Source organism: Carettochelys insculpta, chromosome 28 (genome assembly GCF_033958435.1).
Source record: "Carettochelys insculpta isolate YL-2023 chromosome 28, ASM3395843v1, whole genome shotgun sequence".
Taxonomy (NCBI): Eukaryota; Metazoa; Chordata; order Testudines; family Carettochelyidae; genus Carettochelys; species Carettochelys insculpta.
Genome location: NC_134164.1, coordinates 4,412,961 through 4,438,726, shown reverse-complemented (window position 1 = coordinate 4,438,726; position 25,766 = coordinate 4,412,961). Strand labels below are relative to the sequence as shown.

The window sequence follows — 25,766 nt, the reverse complement described above, 5'->3', positions numbered from 1 at the left end:
GGGATGCAGCAACCTGCCCATCAGCTCCTCCGGCCTTCAAGCAGCACCACGTCGTAGAACCCAAAACACTGCCAGGTTTTAAAACGCTGCATGTAGGAGACACACGAAGCAGCACACAGGATTAGACACAGTACCCAGGGAGAAGTCACACACACAGTTATAAAATCCAGCTACTAGGCAAACTCCACCCCTGGAATGGTGCATTTATCCAAGGGGCCAGTCAATATTTGAACTCTCCTATCCTGAGGCAAGGCTGCAAGAAACTCAAACCCTTCCGCTCAGTGGTGCTGCAGCCAAGTGGGATAGGCACGGGGTGGGGACACACCAAACAGCGGTGGAGGCAGGTCCATGCTGAACTGCTTCAGTCCATGACGTGCACAGCAAGAAGTCCGCAGTGCTTTGGACACAGATCAGGCACTGGGAGCGTGAACAGAGAAACCTTTCCCCTTTGTTTACATCCATCGCTGTAGGCAGCCTCAGTCCCCCCTCCTGCTGCCCTTCGGAGCTGCTCCAGGACCATTCTGAACTTAGTTTCCAGCTGATCCCAAAGAGAATGCAGCACAGCCTTGCAGGCTGGAGCTTCAAAACTGATTGCTCTCTTCTTGCAGGATGGCATCGCTTCCTCTTTGTCGCAGAGTCTGATACAAAAAGCCCAGGGCTCAAGGGCTCCGTTTCAAACAAACCCCACAGTGCAATCAGCAAAAGCTTCTCTCTGGTTCTTCCTTCCGCGGCATCTTCCTGTTCTTACTTTAGCCTCTCTCGCCCACCCAAACAATTCTATGCCTCCCTGAAGGACTCCCAGGGATCTACTGTCCTTTGGCCCAGAACTGTGAGATACTCCACAAATTGCCACAAAACTGGTTCCACCAGGGAGAAGAAACAGGCCAGCCCAGCCCAGCCCTGCGATGAAGGCAACGCTCATAGGGACCAGCGGACACACGACAAGACACCCCAACAGGACAAACACCCAACAGCAAAGGGCTTCGGCCCAGAAGTCACAAGCTGAACAGATGTGCATCTTTATTGGTTTTGTTTCAATGCAATTTCAAGATTATTGGGTTTATTTTTATCTTTTCAAAGAACCCCCTCTGCTTCCAGAGCAAGCCCACAGGAAGCGAACGTTACAGGGAGAGACTTGTTTCTTTTCTTAGTTTATTTAAACAAAAATGCACAGTGCATTAACTTCTCTTCCAGCCAGCTAAGCTGGGCAGATACTTTTCCTCCAGAAAAAACAAAAACAACCCCCCCGCAAATTTCCTTTAACTAGGCAGTGGTCCTCAACATGAGTGCTGCCTAGCTCTAACGTAAAAAGGATACATTTCCATCATCATAGAAAAAGAGCAGTTTAAAGGTGAGGATTTTAGTATACTTGCAACAAGCCCACCTTAATCCTATATTACAGGCTTTTTACAACATACAAAATAGACCAGTAACTATGATTAATGTAATCCCTCCCGGTTAGAGAGTAAAGACACAGAATAATCAGTCTGGTACCAACAGGTGGACAGAAGTAGTGTATAAGGCAAAACAACAGCTAGGTACTGCATTATTATTATTAGAAACCCTTATGAACAGTCATCAGCTAGTCTGGCCAAATGAGGCTACCTCACCATGAAAAACAGCGTGCACACCCCCCCGCTAACCATGCGACCCACAGAACACACGGACCCCCCGGTGGAGTCGAACCTATTTAGCAGGGTTTCCGAAGGTTTTGCTTTTTAACATAACCATTGTGGTCTTCCTGTTCCAATTATCAATTTGGCGATTTAGCATTAAAAATCAGCACGCCCAGCAGGGCACGACGGGCTGTGCCACCCACCAGGAGGGGGAGCAGTGTTTTGCAGGGACCCATCAGTGTGATTAAGCTGATCGGTCTCAACATGGCAAGCTTGCGCACCAGGGGCTGCTTCCAACCATCCATCTCCTACACAGGGGGCAAACCCAGGACGCTTGCAGCTGCTGCTACCGGGTTAAAAAAACAGGAATGATTAGTCTAGTCCAATTCCCCACTTGGAGGGGGGCCTGGGACATTAGCAGCGCCCTATTTGTTACAATGATGCACCGAGGAAGGGCATGCACCCAGCTCAGCCTTCTCGGGCACAACGCAGCCCACAAACTGCAAAGAAAACGTTCAGCTCCCACCCATGCACTGCTGCCACCTCCTCGTTCCAGCCACGGGTCACTCCCTGCTGGGCTGGCTCTTACAGCACACTGGGCTTGGAGTGGCTTGGCCCCAGGGCCCATTGGGACGGTCTGGTCCCTTTGCTGTATCCACGGGGGACGGCAGCTGCCGTGTCCAGGGAAATTAGCACATTATTCGTCCTGTGCCTTGTTGCTTTACTGACCTGTCAGTGTTTTGTGTTCACAGCCAATAGTGTTCAAGACATTTCAGTTTAGAAACCCGCCCCCAATCCTGCATTCCCTTCTCCAGATCTGCCCCCTCGCCCTGCCCTGGTTTGGAGCCCCGGGGTGGGGTACTGGCCAACCACGCTGGTCCCAAAGCCATCGCACGCTGGGGGTGTCTGCCTGGAGTTCACCTTACAGCATATGAACTTCATGGACCAGGAGAGTTTTTCTGCGCAGATCTTCAGAGTGGAGCAGGAAGCCGCCTTCGGGCCCAGCCTGCAGCTCTGCAGCGGAGAAGGGGACGCGCCCAGGTGCCCACAGCCGAGGGGTTACGTACAGGTATGAAATGCATAGATGGAGGTGCGAGTGGATTCATCCGATTGGTTTGTTCCTTGCACGGCTGGAAAAACGAAACAAAACACTGGGAGCGTCTCATGCAGGTACCGAGGGGCAGGGAGGCTTGGACAGTCCAGCAAGGGAAGGAGAGAAGGTCCATCTCCTCGCCAAGAGCCACCAGACCATGCGGCTGGCCTTCACCTGGGGATGGGAGGCAGCGGCGGGGCCCCCCGGGTCACTGCAAGGCAAGGAAACCTGGTTAGTTTCACGTGACTATAGCCAGACGCCCAGGAGAGCTTCCTGGCCCCATCAGCCACTGCAAGGTCTTCTCACGGACTGCTCTGAGTGCTGTGCCCTGGAGGCCAGGCTGGCCAACACCTGCCAGGGCTGTGCGTTCACAGGCCACTTCCCCCACGCGCCAGGGAAGTCCCGACGCACACAAAACGAGGCCCAGCCATCGCGGCACCGACCGCTCCACCCAACGGCCGCCCTGGCTCCCCTGGTGGGTGGCTGCCGCCGAACGAGGCTGTGTTCTGGGGGGCTCCGGAGAGCCTCCCGATTTAGGGTCCGGCTACTGCTTCTGCTCCAGCCCCTTCAGCCAGGGCCAGCTCCAGAGTCCCAGGCTCTCGAGGGAGTGGCTCTTCCCCCCCTCCGCCTGGGGCAGGACAACAGACAAGCCCAAGGCTCAGCCAACAAGGCCCTTAGGGCTGCTCCCGCTGGAAAACTGGTGCCTGAGCTCGCCATCCCTCCTGCTCCAGCACTGCCCTGGGGGCTCCCGGAGCCCTGGAAGCTCGGCACTGAAGGCAGCGGGTCTGGGGGGCAATCGCAGTGCCACTGGGTGTACAGCCCAGGTGTGAATGGGGTGGGGTGGGGCAGAGCCGTGCAGGAGCCGAGGAGCCCCCCCCGTCACCTACCTCGGTTGGTTTTGCTGGGGTAGACTCGCTGGAAGTGTTTGTACTCCTCTGGAGCCGGGAAGTCTTCCACTGGATGAAAGGAATATTTGGACTCAAAGTCATCTGTGGAGAGGGAAAAGGGGGAGCTGACTGTGCGGAGGAGGTCGCAGCGCTGCCGGCGGGTTCAGCTCCTGGGGCAGCGCCCACACAAAGAGAGGAACAGGCTGACCCCAGCCCTGGCCTGGCCCAGGGCAGCAGGTTTTCAGTTCAGTGCTCTGCAGGAATGCCCCCCCCTCCCCCCTGCCGCAGGCTTTGCACCCCTGGGGCACACTGGGCTTCCTGCCACCCCTCACGTCTGCACACAGCCCAGAATTCACCCTCCCTGGTTACTGCAGGAGCCAGACTTATCCCACGACCGATGTCCTACACTAGAGCCACGAGATAAAGCTGCAGCCCCTTCTGCACCCCGGGAAGTGCACAGGAACGGGGGTTCCACCCTTGGGCACAGGGTCAGCCCAGCAGTACTGCCCTGGGGAAGAAAGCGCCTGGTGGGAGAGCAGCTGCCCAGGCCCGGGGGCAGCAGAGGCAGGACCGCTGGCTCCTTGGCTAGCACTGGACTGGGGACAGACCAGGCCCACTCAACCCGCCACCAGTGCCCCAGGCTCACCCAAGATTCCTGAACTGCTGCAGTGTCCCGCGTTTACATAGGGCCTATAAGAACAGCAGCGTGTTGAGGGTCCCTGGGATCCTGGCTGCTCTGGCCCAGCAGCCAATGCCGGCTTAGAGCAGGCTCCAGGCGGGGTCCGACATCAGCCACTCACCCAAGAACGACCTCACAGCGGCAATGGAATCTCTGTGCCCATTTCTCACTGGCGGCGGCGGAGGGGGCGGCCCGGATGGTGTCCGCGTAGGGGGGGGCGGCGGTTTCCCGCGGCTTGGCGGCTCCGATGACCCATGCATTCTGTACGGGGGTGGGGGCGGGGGAGCATCTCGAGCCCCATTGCGGATCAGCGGGGGTGGGGGAGGGGGTGCTGCAACAGAAACCCCCCCCCACCCCCATCAGCTCACAGGCGGCCCTGGGAAGGGCCAGACTGGGTCAGAGCCACAGCCTCAGCGCAGCCCACGGCCAGGACTGCACAGCCACCGAGTGACCCTGCCCGACGCCCAGGCCCCACTTCCGCCCAACGCCGGCTGGGGGGTGGAGCACCTGAGGCAGGGGCTGAAATGTGACCTCTGACCTCTGTATGGGGCGGGCGCCAGCAAGACCTTTTAAAGTCACGAACTGAGCACAGCCTCATTCCTAAGTAGCTGAAGAGGCCGAGCATTACGGGTCAGAGGGGGCTGGTGGCACGAGCTGGTCTTTTGCTGGCCCACAGGCGGCCTGGCCTTGAGCCAGCTCCCAGCTGCATGGGGGGGGAAGGGGTGGGGCTGAGCTCCCGCCTCCAGCGCCGAAGAAAACCGGCTCCCGTGCCAGGGGTCCTGGCCCCCGATCTAGCCCCTCCGCCAAGCCCTGGCAGGCTGGCTGTGCCCCCGCAAGGCTCCAGTGCGCCAGCCTGTCTACAACCCCTCCAGCAGCAGGTTCTTCCGCTGTTGAGCGGCACAGCCGGGGCACAGCATGCCAGGCCTAAGCTGCCTCCGGCTGACAGGCCGGCCACGCTCACGACTGCGTTCCCCTCCCGAAATCCCAGTTGCACGGCTCACCCTCAGGCTCGCGACTTTCCTACCAGCCAGTGTTTGCAGAAGCGCCCGCCAGGGGACCTCTATTTGGCCCGAGGTGCCAGGCTCCCACCCAAGTACCCCCAGAAGCCTCTACACCCCAACCTGACATTTGCAGCTCATGTTCCTGACTGGGTTAATTTCCCAGATTAATGCGCCAGCTCCGTGGCCAGGACTCAGCTGAGGGACTCTAGCAGGGGGAGCTGGGAGCCCAGTGTTGACTGCAGCCGGGACCACGAGGGCTGTGCCATCCAGGCTCTGGGGCCACTCGGAGGCCAATGCTCGCACGGCCGCAGACCGCGCAGGAAGGGGAAGTGGAGGGCATGCGCAGAGTGCACTGAGAGCCTGAGGAGCAGCTGCTGGCAGTCGTGTTCTGAGGCGATGCTCTGACCTGCCAGGCAGTTCCTGCTGACAAGGCCCTGAAGAGAGACACGTGTCCCAGGAGTGGGCCAAAGCCCCTCAGGACCAGCCCCACGGGCAGGCACTGGGTTCCACCTTCCCCCATGGCCAAGCTGGCTCCAGGGCTGCCGAGCGGGGCTCTTACCTGCTCCCCTGCTCGGAGGCTCCCGGGCCGGCGGAGGGGGTCGGCTGCTCTGGAGCGACGGGGAGGCCGAAGAGGGAGGAGGAGGGGCCAGGCCCCTCACAGGGCCCGGCGTCTTCCTATGCAAAGAGTTGTGTCTCTGGGGCAGCTCTGGGGCCAGCTCATTGGTAGGGCTGGCAGGGCCGTTGTGAACGCCGGGGGGCTGCCGATAGGGGGGCGGCGGGGGAGCCAGAGACTGGTTCTGAGCACTTGGCCCCGTTCGGACATTCACTGGGGAAGGGGGCGGCTTGATGGGGGGCGGTGCCAGGGGCCCATCCCGGCTGGCGGAGAGCCGCTGTCCTGGAGTTGGGGGTAAGGGCTTGTCCCGGTTGTAGGAAGGCCCCTTGCTGCCGTGCACCAGAGGTGGGGCGGGGGGGGCGTTGGCTCGGCGGCCTGGAGGTGGGGGGGGAGGGGCAGACGAGCTGTGCTTCATGCCCGAGCTGCTGGCGCTGTTGGGCCGGGAAAGGTCGGGCAAGGAGGGCCTCTGCATCCGGGGAAGCTCGGGAGGGGAAGCCCGGCTGCTGTCGGAGTCATCGTGAGGTCGGCTGTTGTTGACGGGCACCGGGGGCCTTGGGGCCGCAGATCTGGAGCTGGGAACCTGCAGCGACTGCTTGCTGGAGGAGCTGTCTGCAGCAGACAGAAAGCTGGGTTACTCGCGGGGCAGGGAAACGCTCCGAGCTGCTCTCAGGCCAGCCGAGGGCGGCAGCTTAGGGAGATCCTCAGGCCCAGCCTGGTGGGGAGGGAGACCAAGCCAGAGCACGTGTCCCGCGCAGAGAGCTCGCACACGGCTCCCCACAGACAGCGAGAGCGGCACTTACTGACCCTCGCGAGTTCCCACAGCCGCAGGTACGCACAGAAGGAAGGTGAACAATGTTCTCCCGTTACACATCGGGCTCCGATGGCCGGCTGTACCCGGCGCCTGAGGGACACGCGGATGAGCCTCACCCTGCCCAAGGAAAGGCGCCACCCTCCTTTGGGCAGATAGGGAAACTGAGGCACAGGAGGCCCAAAGTCCCAAGCAGGACGGCTGTCAAAGCTGGGATTAGCAGCCCAGGTGCCTGGCTCTTAGGCCTGTGCTCAGACCAGCCGCCGCCTGCACGGGCCTGGTGTCCCCTTGCTCCAGGCAGAGACACCCCTGCGCCCTCTGAGATCAGCTCCGCTCCAGCCCTATGTGAGGGCAGGGCAGGGGGACACCAGCCCTCGTATTATTCCCTTGCACTGAAATTTCTGGCAGGGGTGCCAGAGCCTCCCAACCCCGGCGCTGCAACACCCCTCCGCCCCCGGCTATATTTCCCGAGCTGGCGGGAGACGCGTGACCAGTGTTAGGGAGCAGGTACCTGAGTTGTCCTTTGCTCCCACGGATCTGAGCTTGGGGACACCCCCTTGGAAGAGGCCTCCCTTGGGCTGGAGGGCAGCTGGGCTGGAGCTGTAGCCTCCTCCACTGCCTCCCTTGGGCTCTGAAACGAGGGGGGTTCAACTCAGCTGGTGGCAGCCCTGCCCGAGGGACCCCCCGACCCGCAGCTTTGATTTGAAGCATCCCAGCTCCAGGCCGGCTGTGCCCAGGGGTTACCCAGCAAGCAGCACACATGGAGCCAGGCCGGTAGCATACTGAGCAGCTGTGCCCCATGGCCTGAGTAGTGCCTGACACCTCCCCACGCAGCACCAGGCATGAGGGCCTGGCTGCAGTACAAGGGGCCCAGAAGGCTGAGGCGCACACAGCATCAAAAGCCTCTAAGCCAGGTGGGCAATCAGCTCTGACGGGGCCACTCCAAACATTCAAAAAGTGGTCAAGAGCTGCATTTTTCTATGGAGGGGGTACAGGAGAGGCCGTGGGGTCTGGGTTGGATCCCGGTGTAGGAGGGGGCTGTGACCTAGGGCAGGGGTGCAGGAGAGGGTGGGGGGGTCTGGGTTGGATCCTGGTGAAGGAGGAAGTTGTGGTGCAGGAGAGGGTGGCGGGGGGGCTCTGGGGCGGATCCGGGTGAAGGAGGGGGTTGTGGTGCAGGAGAGGGTGGCGGGGGGGCTCTGGGGCGGATCCGGGTGAAGGAGGGGGTTGTGGTGCAGGAGAGGGTGGGCGGGGGTCTGGGGTGGATCCGGGTGAAGGAGGGGGCTGTGACCTTGGGCAGGGGGTTGGGACACAGGAGGGGATTCTGCCCTGAGGAGGGGTGTAGGAGCAGATGCAGGGTCTGGGATGGAGCTGTGGCCGTGGGGGGAGGTTGGGGCAGGGAGCTGGGGTGTCAGAGGCAGGCTCTGGCCAGGAGGCTTTTACCTAGGCAGCCCAGGGGGCCCTCAGGCAGGCTCCCTGCCTGCCAATCCCCACCAGCGCAAAGCAGCCGGCTGCACGCCAGGGAGAGGCTGTGTGGGCTGTCCCTGCCCCCAGGAACACGGTGCAAGGAGAGGCACACGGAGGGATCAGCTGGCTGCTTTGAGCTCGCCGGGCTGTCCCTTGCCGGAGGGGCCCAGCAAGACAGGCTGCAGGCTGGGTTCCCAGGCTTGGCGGACTGGATCCAGCCCACAGCCGTACCTTGCTGCCCCGGCCCTGAGCGAATATGTGGGGAAAAACCAACTCGGCCAGTACGGAGCAGCTCCGGGGCTGCAGCAGTGACCCAACGAACGCCCTCGCCAGCAGCAGTGATTCAGAGGAGCCCCTCGGGGAGGGGCTGGCAGTGCAGCCCCAGGGGTGCTGGGGGCGCTGGGGCACCGCGGGCAGGTTTAGTGCCCCCCCGGCAGTGTACTCACTCTCCAGGATCGGCGCGCTCCGGTCACTGATCTGCGTCACCTTTCTCAGCCTGGTCCCCTTGCAGATATCTTGGAGCAGGGCCCCTCTGCCTCGCTGCTCCTCCCGGCTCAGCTTGGGCGGCTCAGTGTTTGCCTGCAGACAAGAGGAACGATGGGAGAGAAGACGAGTCAGGGCCCAGCCCTGCTGTGAGTCCGACTGCAACCCGGGACACTGAGCCGGACGCTGAGCAAAGCCCAGCGGGCGGCCTCCCCTCCTAAGCCCCCAAAAAGCAACACTCCGGTCCCCTCCCCTTCATGCAGACACGAGCCCCCGGCAGGGTCTCTGCTCTGCCCGGGGGACCACGTAGGAGGGAAGGGCTCATGGGTCACAGGATCTCACCTCCACAGGTGATGACAACCCCTGGACCAACAGTGACTTCACCTCCCCATTCCCTCGTCTCCTCCCCTGCCTCCCACCAGCTCCGCTTCCCCCACTGCCCCACAATGCTCTGTGGCTTCACTGCTCACCAGGGCCCTGCCCTGAACTAACAGGCACCCGCTGAGCCCCGGGGGCGGGGGGGGGGGGGCACCGACAGATCAGAATTGCCCCACGGCTTCACTTGGCTGATAAACCCATCTAGGGCTGGCGGCATCGGCCACCCCACACAAGCATCTGCCGATCCCACCAGGGCGCAACCCAGCCACGCCGCCCGGAACTGGAGGCTTATCCAGTTATACACCAGCTGCCTCCAACAGCTCCAGCAATGTGCCCGGGCAGCCTGGCGTGTGCAGCGAGAGCCTGCAGCTGGGCGGGAGGCACCCATGGAGGCGACAGGGCAGAGGAGGGCTGTGGGGCGCGCCAGCAGGGCCTTACCTGATTAAAGGCTGGTGGAGGAGGGGGGCCGGGAGGCGGCGGAGGGGGAGGAGGGATCGGCATCTTTTCCCCTCTCCTGGCTGGCTCAGTCTGCTGAGTGGCTGGGGGGCGTTTGGTCCCTCATATACCTGTAAGTCAGACAGAACTAGTTAGGGGCCTGCAGCCCTTTCAGCCCCGCCACAGCGGGAGGGGTGGGACAAGCAAGGGCAAGCGGCACAAGTGGGCCACGCTCTCTCTGGGATGCCCCATGCAGAGCCCTGAGCTGGTGAGCTCACAGGGGAGCTGAAGGGTACAGCACCATACAGGCCTCTGCCAGCTGCCACGCACAGCAGGTACGCCTCCCCGGGGTTGGCAACAGAAGAGGAACACCCGCAAGCTTCCAGCGCCTCCCCCGGCCAGCTGAAAGTGCGAGATTGAGGGCAAGAGTCCTTGAGAGGCAAGAGTTCAATCACCTCTGAAAGAGCAAGCCAGGGGGGCTGCCATCAGCAGGAACCTGTGGCATCCCCCAGGTCCTGTACCAGGGTCTGCTTTTCAGTCCCTAGCACGGGAGGCTCTGCCTGTTACTGAAGAGAGCTGCAAGGCACCCAGAATTCAATTCCTTTTGAACTCATCCTCTGACTGGAGAGCAGGCAAACCAGCCACCTCGATCTTCCCCTCTAGTCAGTCTACACTTCTTCCCCAGCAGGAGGCTGCTGACGCATTCAGCAGGCTTCTGGCAGCGATCAAAAACTAGCACTGTGCAATTCTCCGCTGGGAGTCGCACGCCGCAACCATACTGACACCTTTTCCCATGGAAGTCATCATCTGGAACCATGAGATGCAGGAGACCGCGGAGTCAGCACCCCAGGTGGGACTATTCTTCCTGAGACATCCCTGAGAGGAGCATTAGCAAGCAGGTTTTCAAAAAGACTTAGATCCCACATAGGCACCAATGCAAGGGGTCAGCCGAGCACCCGAGTTCTGCCTTACCTCTCACAACCACCACCAGCACCTGCTAGGCTTTTGTATAACCCTGGTATTCAACACCCTCAGCTGTCAACAATGCAGCAGCTACAAAGCGGAAGTTCATAAAGGCACAAGCTAGTGAGTCACCAGGTGACTGCACTACACCGATACCTGTCAGAGCCATTAGTCCGACAACACAAAATTAAAATGCTCAAAAAGCAGCAGCTGCTCATGGGTCTGGAATGCGAGGAGCGCAGGACTCACTTGTTCAAGCAAGCGTTACGGTGCTCCAGCCAAAAATCAATGCAGAATCAGTGCAGAAAAACAAGAGAGTTCTCATGGGTGCAGCCTCTCCAATAGAAAAAAAGCCCATCTTGCATTGATACCTGGCAATCTAATCCTTTGTATTTATATTTGAAGGCATGTAAAATTCCGCTCCCCTGCCCGGCAACCAGCACAAGCAAACCAAGGGATTCAGCAGGCAGTGACATGACAGAGCAAGATGGTGCTAGTCCGCGTACTTCAAAACACAGAAAACAAACACTGGCCAGCTTTTGAGAGGTGAGGGATAGATGCTGCGATGAGGGCTTGTTACAAGGCTTCTTTGTTTTTACAAGATAAACTCCGGTACAATTTACTCCATAGGCAAACCACATTGTCTAAATAAATCGCCTCTTGTGGTGGTATCAAAGCCAGTTTTTTAAGCAGTGTTTATTTCCTTTCACACAGCACCACTGCCTCCAAAATCCACGAGAGCAAATCAAGGAATTTCTAGGCTGTCTGTTTACACATCCTGCCTTCAAGGGACTCCAGCAGACACTCAATTTCAAAAACCAGAGTTCATAACAACTCAAAGGACTTTCCCTGCCCTAGAGCCCACACACCAATATTTGTGGTTTTACAAAGATCCACACAGCGAGTAAGAGTGAAACTGACCTTACACAGGCTGCTCTGAAATCCATAAACAAAGATGAGAAGAAAAATATCTGTCTCACTAAATCTTTTGCAGTGATCCTAAGTGGTACTGGTGGGTCCTCTCTAGTCTGGCACGCTCTCATCCAGCAACATCCGTAATCTGGCATGATTTTAGTTCGCCAGACAACCACTTCTCAGGGGTGTGGCCAAGTTTCCCCACGGTCCCATGAAGTTTGTTTCCAGCCCCCAGTCCTGGCTCTCAGTGTAGTGTGCTGTAAAATTACCCTCAAAATGTCTCCTAAGAGCCCAGTAAGCAGCTGAAGTGTTGGTGATGCTGCTAGACAATAGTGACCTCCCATGGTCCGCAAATTCTCTCATTTGGCACCAGTCAGATCCCAGGGTGCTGGGCTAGAGAAGCTGAGCCTGTACTTGAAACACTCCTATAGACAATCAGACAGACGCATCTCTTTAAATACTGAGGTTCCTTGTTCGAGCTCAGCATACCAAGCGATGCCACAACCCAGCTACTCTGAGGCCCTTTCAGACAACAGCTCTCCATTTTGACAAGGCTGGGGAATTCTGCTCTGGGCGAGGTCCTGCTCTTACACATCTAGATTTCATCCAGAGCTGTTCCTCTCTCAGTGCTTTCCAGGCACTAATCCAAGACCTGAAGAAGCCCCCCAAAGCCTGTCTCCTTCAATCCCAGCAGTTGGTCCAATAAGGTCCTACCTGACCCACTTCGTCCTCCCAACAATCTAAGGGGCAAGCGAATGGGAGTAAGACACCAAATCCAACCAGACAGGAGCTCAAGTGCAAGAAGAGATCTGAAAGAGAACAAACTTCCGGGTAAGGGAAATAACATACTTGGCTGGGGTTCGCCTGTGCTGCCGTCTCTGCCGCAGGTGTGTCTGAATAGTTCCTCGCTCTTAGGGTCATTCATGCTCCCACCCCTTCCTGCAACGAGCTCATGCTTTTGTTTACAGGTGACGTCACAAGACCAGTACCGTGATTTCATAGCTCGGATGAGAAGGCTACACACCTTGGGGTTATTAGCCAATAGTAACAACTGAGAAATGCGTGCCAGGTCAAGGGATTTCTGAGTCAGTCTGAGGTATCTGAAAATTACGCCTAGCATCCAGCCTCCTCTTTAAGGCTATCAAAGCCAGGAAAGCCTGCACCCCATAATCTCCCTGAGTGGCCTGCCTAGGAACGTTCCGACGATTATAGAGGAGTTATCAGGCATGGAATGGATCTCCGCTGAGCAGCGATCCGAGTTCAGCAGCTTGCCACAAACATGACCCGCCTCATGGAATCCCCACTACAGACCAGGCAGAGAAAGCTGTTGCTAGCCAGTCCTCAACACGCACCACCGCCCTCCCCAGAGATCTGGAACACTGCACGTGCGCTGGGGGCAGCATGCTGACAATCTCAAGCAAGCGCTGATACCCCATTCTACATACCCACAGAAGCAAGTCTTCGCCCAAGTCCAGGACAGAATCAGGGCACTCCTGCTTCACATCCTAACTCAGACCCCACTGTGCCTCTGGGATTCTTACTCAACTCTCATCAGTGGATTCTTCAACTGAAACAGAGGAAAAACCCTGCAGGAGGATTAACCTGAGCAACTGTGAGGCTGGCTGGGGAAAGATTCAGATGCAATTCTTACAGATGCACTTTAATCTCCAACATTTTATGCTGCACATGCCAGAGCAGAAGTCCCAGGATACTGAGACAGGAATTAAAATAAAGGTTCTGTCCCAGAATTAAAGAAAACAGGAAGTCAAAGCTTTAACGCCCCTGAGATTTTAGTGACCAGCCACACTTAGCCCTGAAGAACTCACAGGTCACACCCATGAGGGCAGGGCTCAGCACGTGCTAGACATTTGTGAAATCGAGGTGTGCTATGAAAGAAATAACTTGTTTTCTGCAGAATTCAGTATCGAGCCTTTACGATCCACCTCAAGACTTTCCACTGAAGACGCAGCAGTGCCTTTCATGTGTCAGAAGCCCGGTTCCTCACTTTTCAAAGGGAGCTGGGTCCTGAAACGTGTTATACTTACAATGCTTCCGAGGCTAGTTTGCATTTGCAAATCAGATGAAGCAAACACTTCATCTGCAGGGAGGGCACTGGCTTTGAACTGCAGAGCCGAGCGGGAATTTCCAACCCTTCTGAAGTCGGACTGATTGCCGGATGTAGCTACAGTAACTTTTGGACCAGTCACAAGATTAGACCATTTCCAAACTTTCTCTTCTGCATCTCCCTAAAGCATTCCAGATCCAGAACTCAACACTCCAGACCGAACTCTCCAGTCACACGCCCCCAGTGCTGGTTCTGAACAGTACCAGGGTTGCTACACAACTGATTTACTCCGCACAGTCTCTCTCAGAAGGTAGGGTCAGTCAGGCTTTTACAAATGGATCATAAATGTTTCAAGAGACCAAGCTGCTACCTCAGTTCAGGGCTTTGCAGACACGTGGGCCCACCTCCGAGCGCAGTCAGATAGACCAACTCCAGCCCGGCAGGACTCAGACACTCCCCATGAATTATTAACAGACACAGCGCCAGTGCATTATTTGTTCAAGGTTTGTTAGAAATTTCTGATGCCTCCGGGCCAAGCTCCGGAGTCCTCAATGGAACAAGGCTGTGCTTTGCCCGAATGGGAGCGACGGTCCACCCAAGGACTGCAGAGCTGAGCTGTGCATCAACAGCTTTCCTAAAATCCTAGCCTTCTCCATCTGACAAAGGAAACATGTCAGCAGGATCAAGGAATCCCATCAGCACATCAAACTGAAGCAAAGGAAACAGCAATCTGGCAGACAGGAAACACCCCTCCTGTACAGGCGAGGGAATTCCCTCCCCTGTCCCACAGGCACAGGAAGGGCTGGCGCTGAACGTGAAGGAAACAAACAAGAGGACTTTTCTTAACTACATTTTATGTTAAAACCCCTCTACAGAGCCAACGGGAAATGGAGTTAGACGCACAGGCATCCTGCGGGTTAGAATATGACCCCACAAAATCATCGGGGAGGGGAAAGGGACCCATTTGATGGCTGCCAACCAAACAATATGCTACTAGAGGTGAAAGAACCCCAGGGCCTCTAGACTGACTGAGGTTCGTAGCTTGTAGTTCAACTAAAAATGACATTTCTTTAGCAAATGTCAATGATCTGGCTTCCCCCTCTGCTAAGAGCTCCACTAGCTGCTGGTAGTTTTGCATAAATTAAATTCAGACAATTGAAAGGCAGCTGCTGTTTAGTCCCTCCAGTAGAGTAGTGCAGCACAACTGGAGAATGGTTTCAGAGCAGCAGTTCGGTGCAGGAAGCGACTTGGCCAGGCAAGGAGGATGTTGAGTGCAGTTAGAATCAGCACAGAGCAATGCGAAAACAGGAGATGTTACTGGCTAGGATGACGGCATTTTCCAACAGTGCTAAGGAGAGCCCTGTGTCGTATCCAAGCCACTTCTGCAAAACACAGGCGGGAGGTGGGCACGCGGAGAGCTCTGCGAATTGGCAGGGTCCTAGAGGCAAAATCTGCATCCACAGCCACAAAAACAACCCCAGCCCTGCAGACTCCACCGGCAAGGGGCTGGAAGTGCACGTCTTTGCCTCTAGGGCGCCCCCTCTTGCCAGGATGGGGTGTTGCAGGGAGCTCTGCCTCCCGGGTGGCCATTTCCTTGGCCCCATCATGGGTGGTCCGGGCCAGCGTTTTCTCCCAGTTGTCCCTTGGGCCAGGTCCATGCTGTAACACACACCAGGGCCGGGTAACCCCAGGGGATGGCTGTGGGACTATGAGGTCAGCATGGAGACACCCGGGCTGAGGCTTGCAGGGACGGCTCTTCCTCATTCCCACGCATGCTCGGTCTCCTCCTTGTTCGCTAACAGACTGGCTGTCTCTGGAACACGCCTCTATGGTATCTCCACAGCCCTTCTTGCTCCAGGGAGCTCCCCGGCCTCCACCGTGTTCCATTTGTGAGTCTTTGCTGGTATCCCGTAGGCCTCGAGGGACTGGACACGCTGGTTTGTCTGCCTCCCTGTGGGGACTCTTTCCCCAGCTGCGATCTCTGAGCACTGCCTTCGGGAGCTCACTGGCCACCAAGGTCCCTCACATCCTCCTTCAGTGCAGTGAGTTAGCGCTCATCCTTCCATGCAATCTAGCGAAAGCAGGCTCCTGGGCCCAGGACACAGCCAACAGCCGCAGGGTTTTCTTAAGCATGCAGAGATGGACCAATTTATAATCCAGGCTACGCGGGGCAAGGAGCAGGAATGTAGCACAAGTTGTTCTGCGTTCACTATCGCTATAACAATGGGGAACTGTTCAATGGCATTCCCCCAGGAGAGGCTGGTTATCCCGAGCTGAAGCAAAGCCACAATGATCTCACAGGGAGAAGAGATGTAGTCAGGAACAGTTGGCTGTATGTTTTTACAATCTTAATGGCTAAAAACGCTGCTGCTTCTAAGCCAGCTGCGCAGTTTACTAGCAATTAGGAACAAAATTGCAAGAGTGATGCCCATCGATTCAGCGCTCACAAGTTTTACTGGACCATTCAGACAAATGCTCAATGTTTGTACATAGTTCTGAAGCACGAAAGCATTATGCGTGGGCCCAGTTTTATGCTGGAAGATCAATGAGGTAGCTCCTTGGCATAAACGTGCAATTCTACTGCCCATGGCATGACAGCTGTCAACCCCTCCCCCAACCGCTTTATGAAAACTGGCTTATGAATATGCATAAAAAAGATGTTTCATGCAAAACAGGCCACGTCACTTTAAAAATGTTTCCATCTGCTCAATCTATACATCTGATTTTTGTGCCTGTGTCATTCCCTTATGTGAAGTTAGAAAAATGAAGCGCGAATGCGGCTTTCATTCTGAATGTGCTAACGAGGGCCATTAGTGATACTTTAGGAACTTGATGGCTCTGTACTCAAACAAACAATCTACAAATGGTTTTATTTTTTTCTGTAAGCCCAAACTGTGGTTGGTCCTAGAAACATGTGACTGGACTCCATCTTCAATTGGGTACATTTCCATGGGGATGGGAAGATTGAACAAAGGGTTCCTGCCCTAAGGGAAAGTCTGTTTAAGGAGTGGAACACAATCAGGTCTCTGTCTTCCGCTGGCTTCTGAAACCCCCCCCCAACCCCACCCCCTCTCTGACACACACACACACCTTCAGATGACACATGTGAGTAAAAGTGGGAACAAGGAACTGTAGTGAAGCACCAGGCCCAGGTCAGAAAAGACCAGCTCTGGCCTGACATAAGAACAATTGTGTACAGTAAGAATTTGCCTGTAACAAGTTCCTTAGTGGAATAGAATTAGCTGCCTCTTGTGTTTACTGCTTTAGCAATTTCCTTTGATCTCTCTTTTCACTTCCAAGCACTCTCACTCCTTTTTAATGCAGGCATCTTATAGAAATGTGGCTGTCCATCTGAGTCTGTTTGTTCAAGAATTCCTCCAAACCAGCAGGTACTAGGATCACCAAGTTTGGTATACAGCTTCCTCTTATCATACGATAAAGCAAGGTGCTGATAACTGCATGTGGGTGGAATGGGTTTGTTTCACATCAAACCGAAATGGAGGAGGGTGAGAGCAGGGACAGTTATACTCATGAATGACCACAAGGAGGCAGCAAGCACCCAAGTGATCACTCGCTCGCCAGCAGCACGGCCCCAGCCTGCCCAGGGGAGCAGCTGCCAGCTGCCCCACTGCCCTAGGATGGCCCCGGGGACTGCAGCCCCTTTCCTGCCCTAACCCTGGAGAGAGGCCAGCAGGAGACATGCAGCCCCCGGGAGTCAGGCAATGCCAGGTAAGTCTACTTGTACTTAACAAAAATCAGCTGCATATTATCAAGCCCAGTGTAAATAACTAACCTGTGGCAGAGACAGCAACCACTGTGCATCTCTCACTTTCACCCATGCAGAGGGCTAAACCTGATGAGCTTTTACACAGAGTAAGATGGATTTGTTTGGAGTTTGGGTTCCGTCTGGGGGTTGGTTTCCTGGGGGCTGAGATAGAGCTGAGCTGGTTCAATACCCACGTTATGCCTCCCTGCACAGGAGCATGAACTCTGTGCCTTGGCTGGGGGCGGCCAGAGCTTCCAGCCCAGTAGGACGGGTTGGTGAGGCATCCCAGAAAGCTCAGGGGCTTGGCAAGCACACAGGGTGAGACCCCAAAGAGATTTCTTTAACCTAGCCCGTCACCCCCGCTGCACTCCAGGGAAGAGGGACGGTGAAAGTGCCTGTCTGCCAGACGCAGCCGATAGGCCCCCGGAGCCCCAGTCACTCCCTTCAGAACGCGTGAGCGCCACAGGCCTTTGTGCAGGGTGAGGGAGCACTTGTTTAAGACGCTCTAGCAATGCTCACTCAGGCAACAGTTGCAGGGGCGTGTGCTCTGCAGGCTGGCTAAGCTCCTGTGTCAACACAGGGGTGCAAGTGACACGCCAGCCCTGGCGATCAGCACCCAGCCCCATGAGCTGACTTGCATCACCCAACGTAAAGCCTCCCAGGCCCGGATGGTGTAACACGACTTTCCCACGGGGGGTCTGGCGATTTTCTAAACACAAAAATCACATTCCTATTGGTTGATCTGGCCCTTAACACCTGTGGGCTTACAACCAGGCAGCCTTTCAACACGAGATCCGGTCCGTCGCCACGCTGCCGAGGAGGGGCTGCTGTAACTGTCCAGGCTTACTTAAGCAACTCGCTAGCTTAACTGAGAACCTGTAAAACGCTCCAAAAAGATGAATACTCGCTAGTCAATTGTGCGGTCACCACTTGTGCCAAACTGCTAGGCTAGCGAAGGGAATGACAGACAAGAGCGTGCATGTGTATATTTAGGAAAGTGTTAAGAGATTCTAATACATCCAGGCCTCGCACGGCCCATAAGGAGATGCAGATTTTAAAGAGATCATTGAAAAGGACAATTTAACCCAAAGTCCAATTTAAATGAAATCTTGATTTTTTTTTTAAATTCAAACACCATTAATTTGTACCCCACCTGCCCTGCACGAGCGCTGCTCGGGGCCACTTTCTGATGGCTATGAGGCACATTTACCTCGACTAGAGCTCCTCTCGTAACTGTGTGACGGACACAGGGAGAACGGAAGAAGGCGAGTTAGTGGTACGGTACCAGCCTGACCCACGAGTACCACGGCGGCATGGCAAGCGGGCGGCAAGCAGCCAGCACACCAGCCATCCAGAGCACCCACCCCAGTGACAGCACTCCCAGCGGGTGGTGCCCTGGCAGGTCCCAAGCTGCCAGAGGGAGACCCTCTCATGGGGCCACTGCAAGAGGGCACAGGGAAGAACTTGCAGGGTGACACCGGGAGATTTAGTGTGTATAAGTCACATCTTTATGGGCTGCTGGAAATGCTCCACCTTGACTCCCACCTGCCCCCACTGCCCTGCCACCACGCTACCAGCCCCAGCCACTCCCCACAGTGTGGGCACAAGGAGGAGGGATCCATGCACTGGAGACGACTCGTGCCAGCTCTGGGGGCGGGCGCCAGCCGCTAGCACCACACTGACTGCCTGACACGATTTCAGCAGCGCCAAGCTGCTTGGGCCGATTGCATTTTCTCAGGCTGGAAGACAAAGACCAGGGCTAAGCTATTCCAGCTTGGCAGGAAGAGGGCAGAGGCTCCAGGGTCAGTGTAGGTCCCTAGCGGGCCTGACTTTCAGAGGTGCCCAGGCCCCTGGAAGTCAATGGATTACCCACACAGACCCAGGTGTCATTTCAGCTGTTCCAAAGCCAAACCACCGTGGCGAGAGCCCGTCTGGAATCTCAAGCTCTCACTGAGGCAGGCTGTCCAAGGCCCTTGCTCCCTGCACCGCACACCTCGCCTCGGCAGAGAGCTGGCCGGGATCTCGGGGTGGAAGCACAGACAAGCAAGGGGTGTAACCACATGCCCTTGGAGCGCTCTCCAAGCCGGTTACATTCAGCGAGGGCATTGCACACCTGACCAGGCCAGGCCTGACACACCGTGACTATGGGCAACGCCCACCTACGCCAGGGCCAACCAGCCCCAGAGTCGCCTGACTTATGCCTGTATAAATTGAAAGAGGTCTCACTGCACCAAACGCCGCCGCTCCCAAGGGCTTCCATGACATTCAGCCGACTTGGGCCTATTCCTTTCTGGCCATGCTTTGCAGCAGGAAAGATTTGGCACCCGGGACCCTGAGCTGAGTACTGCTCTGCCTTGTGCACTGAGACATGTACCAGTCTCCCAGAGCGGTAACTGCTTCCAAGGGGCACCTGCTGCTCTGCTGACCGAGGACCGGCTCTGGAGAGACTGGAGAAGGATTAGCAGGAGGCCAGACGAGAACGCTGCACAAGGGGGCAACAGCAGCTGCTGACTCCTGCTGAGCATATCCAGTCTCCAAATCCCCAGCCCAGTTCCCCCACTGTCTGAGAGGCTGGGCCGGGCTCAGGTGCTGAGTGTCTCAGCGTCCCCACCTCGAAAACATGGCAATGCAACTGACTCACGTTTGCGAAAAGCTCCGTTCTGGGGGTACGTCTACACTTGACCATGATCAACAAGACTTTTGTCGTTCCTGGGTGCTTAAAGCTGCCCCACCCCCCCCACGCTTAAGGTTTTGGACCGACAAGTGAAAGCACGAACGCACTTTGTCGGCAGGAGCAAAACCCCCTTGCAGGGCTTGGAAGAATTCAGTGCCAACAAACAGCGTTGCCACACGCTGGCCTTCAACGACAGGGCTGTGGTGCTGGAGCCTTGCTGCACGAAAGCTGCGCAGCACAGCTACACACTAAGTAAGCAAGGTGTGGCTTGTCAGGGTGTGGTGTGGCCCACAAGACATTATGTTTACCATGGCCTGCGCGCACAGGAGCCAGATTCTGCCAGTTTACATCCACATCGTTTTTCTCCCTTCCAGTATTACTAAAGTCTCTCTCTCTCTCTCTCTCTCTCTCTCTCTCACACACACACACACACACACAGAGTGAGGGGCACGCCAACTGCACACAACTGACAGAGCTTCCAAAGCGCTACTACGGTTCAATTGGCACACCCTGCCAATGCTAGGGACGCCAATGCAGGAAGCAAAACTCCTCTATGCTGGGGGAGATCGTCTTGGTTACCACGATCCTGCAGCTCACGGAGACGGAGGGCAGCCATTCATGCGGCCCACTCACTAGCCTCGGTTGCCCAGCACTGCTCTAAGTGCTGTTACTGTGCCCTGGGAGCAGCGCGGAGGGAAGGGATTCAGGAACTGCTGTTGGGAAGGCAGGGAAGAAAAGCAGCTTTGCATCTGAGGGCTCTCTAACTAGAGCCCGTCTCCCACGGGGCAATCGGTGTCTGGTTGGCGGTGAAAAGGCTGCTGCTCCATTTGAAGAGGGGCTCTGTCTTGCCTTCTGAAAGAGCCGGTACCTGAGTCACACAAACTGAAAACCCCGACAGAATTCCATGGAAGCGGAGAGCCAGAAGCGAGCATGGGGCCTCACCTCTCCACTGGCACGGAGGAGACGGTCACACCTCACTTCAAAGGGAACCCACGAAGACCCAACCCAGCCGGAGCAGAAAATCCGGTAACCGAGCTGAACTCTGGAGCAGCTCCTCTCATTGAGGGCTCGGGCACCCAGCTGCCAGAGCAGCGGAGACAGCATGCAGCTGGGAGCCTCAGAAATTCACACACTGTTGTTACCCGACGGCCTGCAGCGTAAAGCAGGGCCTTGACTTAGCTCCAAGTTAGGAACAAAAGTCCAACAGCTCCAGCGATGGGGGAAGCCAGGAACGAAACCAGCTGGGCAGGCTTTGTGGAGCACTGGCCCAGCTGCAAAGAAATCATCTCTGGAGAGGGGCGACGTGCGCAGAGCCTGCTTTCTGCCGAGCTGCGTGGGACGGCCCACGAGCAGAGTGGAAGGGAAGTTGCTGAACCCGACACACTGCTCTGGTTCAGCTGTTTCTGGCCCTCTGCACAGCTCACTGGTGCACAGAGGGGCCGGCCCCTTAAGCAGCAGGCAATATGGCAGAGCACCCCAGTGCGCCCCTCTACTCCTCAGACAGCAGGAACTGGGCTGACTCCTGTGATGTCACTGAACCGTTTGCAGCAACAGCCCCACTGATAGTGTCTCTGGTAAGCTCTGCATGGTGAGCAGAGGCACGGGGTTCGCAACACCAGCCCTGGCCCTGCAATGCTACTACAGGCGATGTTTGCTTCAGGGGTCGGCCCCAGAGCACAGTCAGCTCAGCCCCGACGCATGAGGCCAGACAAATTCGCTCACACTAGCTGCATGCGAGCGTTTCGGCCCGGGCCTGAAAGCTGCCTCTTCGCCTCCTCCTTGTACAACAGCTGCAGCTCAGCACAGAATTATTTCCACGCAGACACCAGCTGGCTGCAAGGACCTGTTGGCGATGCCCGTGAAGTGCTCTCCAGGTGCCAGGGGCTGGGCAGTCCTTTATCCGCTCATCACTACAAGCGGCTCACAGCTGTTTCCATCCCACTGGGTGGCATGAAAATAACCTGGCCCAGGCTCCTGAACAGCTGCAAGGGGAGCCACCGTCTCTCCCAACGCAAGTCCCCTCCTCACAGCTCCAGAAGGGAGCTGGCTATTGAGAGCTGACTGACACCAAACTGGAGTCCTGTAAGACAGTCCCTCCAGGTGCATCAGCTGGGAAGCGAGCTCCAGCCAGGGACTGGAACATGCACAGTGCAGGTCCTAGAGCCCCCAGAATCGCATGCAACTCTTATCCCACTTGTCAGTACTAATCACAAGTGCTTCACAAAGCGCTACAGCGTTCACTGCAGGAGGAGAGACGCACAAAGGGGGCAGTGATGGCACACAGGACACCAGGGAAATATCGGTAGTAGAGCACGCCTCCTGAATCCCAGCTCGGTGCTTTATCCACTAGACCACACTGCCTTTAATGTACTGTTTGCTGGTGGCTCCATATCCCATCCTTTAGCATCCCTCCCTAATCCAGTCTGGGGCCATCCCTCTTCCTGCCTCTTACACCTGGCTTGTGGGTCAGAGAGAGAGCGCACGCCCACCAATCAGCTGACACACAATCATCCTAACAAAAGGCAGTGACAGGGGAAAATTCAAGGCTGGCACATGCTCAGACCATGCAGTGATCCTCTTCCCATGCCCAGCCCCTAGCCACAGTCCCACCCCCAGTTCTGAAGCCCAGATTATCTGGTGGCAAATAACTAACAGCCAGGGACTCTGCTCAGGGAAAGCAGGAGGCTAACGAAGGAAGGAATAAGCCATATTAGCTCTGAAAGGACAATGCTTGCCCTCCATGCGTGGGCCTGACAACAGTTTCTTTCAAGCCATGAAAGAAAAAACACCAAGTAATCAGCTGCCTTCTGTTTAGTGAAAACAGGACCTTTGCATGGGGAACCCCCATCAATTTACAATGGGCCCACTGAGCCCCGGAGCTCACAGAGCAGGAAGCAGGGTGGGCGCATTCATTAAAGGTTAACATGGAGCATTTCCTTGCAGAAGCCAGGCTATCACATGATCCGTCAGAACCACAGCAATGTACACTTCACCAGATCGGATCAGATTTTTGGTCCGCCCAGTTGTTACCCAGCCTCCAACTGCTGCCAAGAACTGACACTCAGGAGGAAAATGAAAAGGCCTGGCTGCAACTGGGTGGCCAGAACCACCCAGCTTCCAGGCTAGGGATGATATGGGAGCAGCTTCACAGACAAACCCATGGCAGATAAGCAAATTCTCAAGCACGTTGCTGGTTGGCTGTCTACTCTCCCTCATAGGCACACAAACCTAGCTTCGGTAAAGACTGCAGGCTGGGCAGGGATAAACACCTGGGGTGAGTTGCCTGCAAGAGCTTATGAGGAGTGGGTGGTACTCTGCCCCTCAACCCAGGGGGCAACTGTCCGTATCCCCTGCTGGTCGTTCATGGAGGGTGGGCTCACACCGGCATGGGCCCTGAGCCATTGTCGGCGCACGCACTCTGGAGGGGATGACGACTGGGAGAAGAAGGGGATCCGGCAGCAGCGAGTGCTTTGACGCTGCAGATATGACAACAGCCTCCTTCCTAGCTAGTGCGACACGAACAGAACAGCGGCTGCTGGAACCACCCTGCCATGGGGGCAGGGATGCCAGCTGGGCTGTGAGAGAGAAGCACCTTCACAGGCCAAGGACACAGAGGGCTAGCAGGGACTGTCCACAGCCCAGAAAGGGAAACCCCGACTTCCTTGTGCAGGGCCTTGGGGGTCCAGCCCGTCTCCATGTTCAGGGGCTGCGGGGCAGGTGAATCCATTGCCCGGTCCAAGCAGATGATGGGTCAGAGCCCGGGGCACCAACAGCTACAGCGGAGAAGCGTTCGGGTTGGCACGACACAGGGCAGGGAACAAGGCGGGGGCTGCGGGCAGCTGTCAAGTGGCCCCCCCCCCCCGCAGGGGCAACGCACCCCCAGAAGAGCTGAAACTGAGATCGGGGGCAGGGAATGGAACCAGCACCTGACAGCAGATGACCCCTGCCCAAGCCCCCGTAGCCCCCCCCATCCTTCCCGAGCCCGCCCCGGGCCCCTCCCCCCACCCTTCCCAGCTCCACCTAGCCCCCCTTCCCCCACCAGTTCCATCCCATCCTTCCCAGCTCCCCCTGGACCCCACCCCCCATCCTTCCCAAGCCCCCCAGCCCCCCCAATCCTTCCCAGCTCTTCATACCCCCCTTCCCCCACCGGTTCCCCCCATCCTTCCCGAGCCCCCCTGGCCCCCCCCGAACCCCCCCAATCGTTCCCAGCTCCCCATACCCCCCTTCCCCCACCAGTTCCCCCCCATCCTTCCCAGCTCCCCCTGGACCCCACCCCCCATCCGTCCCGAGCCCCACTGCGCCGCCCCGGACCCCTCCCCCCATCCTTCCCGGCCCCCCATGGGCCCCTCCCCCATGGGCCCCTCCCCCCCAGGCTCCTCCCCCCGCACCCCTTTAGGCCCCACATCCCCCAGGCCCCCGGCAAGTCCAGCCGCGCGGCGGTGCACTGACACACCCCCCCAGGGCCCCTCCTCACCCGCCGCCGCCGCCGCCGCCGCTCGCTCCGCACCGGGGCCTCCTGCCTCCACCAACCCGGAACTGAGCGAACCGCCCCGGCCCCCAGCCGCGGCGGCCAAACAAAATGGCGGCCGACCAGCCCTCTGCGCATGTGCGTGGCTACGCTCCTCCCCCTCTCGCGATCATAGCGCGACGCGACACCCAAGGCTCGGGGCAGCTTGGGGCGCCATGTTGGGAAGGTCATTCAAGGCCTGTCGCAGACAGCACCTGGGTGGGGAAGGACGCTCAGGAAACGAGGAGCGACAGTTCGACGGCCATGTTGGACGGGCCATGAGGCGTGCCCGAGGTGGAGCACCCGGAGGAAGAAGGTCGTGAATCAGCCATGCTAGGAAGGTCAAAAGGAAACGGTCGCCAGAACCATGTTGGGAAGGTCATAGGAAGCCGCCGTGTGTGCCCATGTTGGGAAGGTCGCAGGGAGTGTCTGCCCTAGGCCACCATGCTCGGAAGGTCACCTAGGGCCACAAGACTCACGAGCCAATAGGAGCCCGCGAGGTGCTGCCGACTGGGCCTCAAACAGTCCGGTCGGAGCTACATCCGGCCTGTCCCTCCAGCTCCTAGGCACTAGGGGGCTCTACGCTCTGCCCCACCCCCAGCGCCGGCTCCACAGCTCCTATTGGCCAGGAACCACGGCCTGTGGTAGCTGTGGCCAATGGCACCTGTAGATGGGGCCACAAGTGGAGCCCCCAGTCTGTCGCCAAGCAGGATATGCTTCCCCTACCACCCCAAGGCCCTGCCCTAGCCCTAAGGCCGTCCTGCACCCCAACCCCCGGCCCCACCCTGGAGCCTGTTCCCCAGCCCCTCACGCCAGCCCCACTTCACAGCCTGCCCCCCCAGCCCTTCATTCCCACGCTGGAGCCTGCCCGCCCCCGGCACTTCTACCCCCTGCTCTGCCTGATGAAAATGAGTAATGGAGCAAAGAAGAGGGACAGCCAGCATTGGAGGCAGCAGCTGGGCCAGGGCTCCAGGCAGGGGCTGGACAAGCGGGGGTTCAGTGTGAAATTGGCCATTCGAGCTCAGGCCAGTCTTGGCTGCACCAGGCTCTGAAGCAGCTGGGCACCTATCTGCCCTCAGACTGGGGTGCTGACATGACATCACGCTGGGACAGCATGATGTCACACCCCAGGAGGCTTCTGGTTGTTCCAGTGACATCACTCCCCAGCATGACATCACCATACTGCATCAGAATGCCCCCTTCCAGTCCCCAGCCCCACCCCAATAGCTCCCCTTCGGGGGACAGGCTCCTGGGCAGGCTGGAGCCTGGAGGAGTCACTAGTGGCAAAGGGCCACTACCAGCCAGGGAAATGGCATAAGGGAGCTTGGGCTGCCACCTGGCCAGCCCCAGACCTCCCATCTCCAGCAATGCACGCCAGAAGCTGGGGTCTGTATGGCCCCTCGCAGCTGGGCCAGTCCC

General features: G+C 57.5%; 1 protein-coding gene across 7 annotated transcripts; it reads right to left on the bottom strand.

Moving 5' to 3' along the window:
• Positions 1-1,001: 1,001 nt before the first annotated feature.
• WIPF2 (WAS/WASL interacting protein family member 2) lies at positions 1,002-24,430 on the bottom strand. Of its 7 annotated transcripts, XM_074979034.1 has the most exons (8): positions 24,315-24,430; positions 9,461-9,588; positions 8,608-8,740; positions 7,209-7,328; positions 5,836-6,498; positions 4,397-4,606; positions 3,597-3,698; positions 1,002-2,920 (listed from the first exon to the last, which is right to left on the bottom strand). In XM_074979034.1, exons 2-8 carry the CDS (start codon positions 9,521-9,523, stop codon positions 2,880-2,882), a joined length of 1,332 nt encoding a protein of 443 aa, XP_074835135.1. In that variant the 5' UTR covers positions 9,524-9,588; positions 24,315-24,430; the 3' UTR covers positions 1,002-2,879. The 7 variants fall into 7 exon arrangements, with proteins under 7 accessions (XP_074835135.1, XP_074835137.1, XP_074835136.1 ...); XM_074979036.1 differs by lacking the exon at positions 4,397-4,606; XM_074979035.1 differs by lacking the exons at positions 1,002-2,920; positions 3,597-3,698 and having other exon boundaries at positions 4,466-5,710.
• Between the last annotated feature and the right edge of the window lie 1,336 nt (positions 24,431-25,766).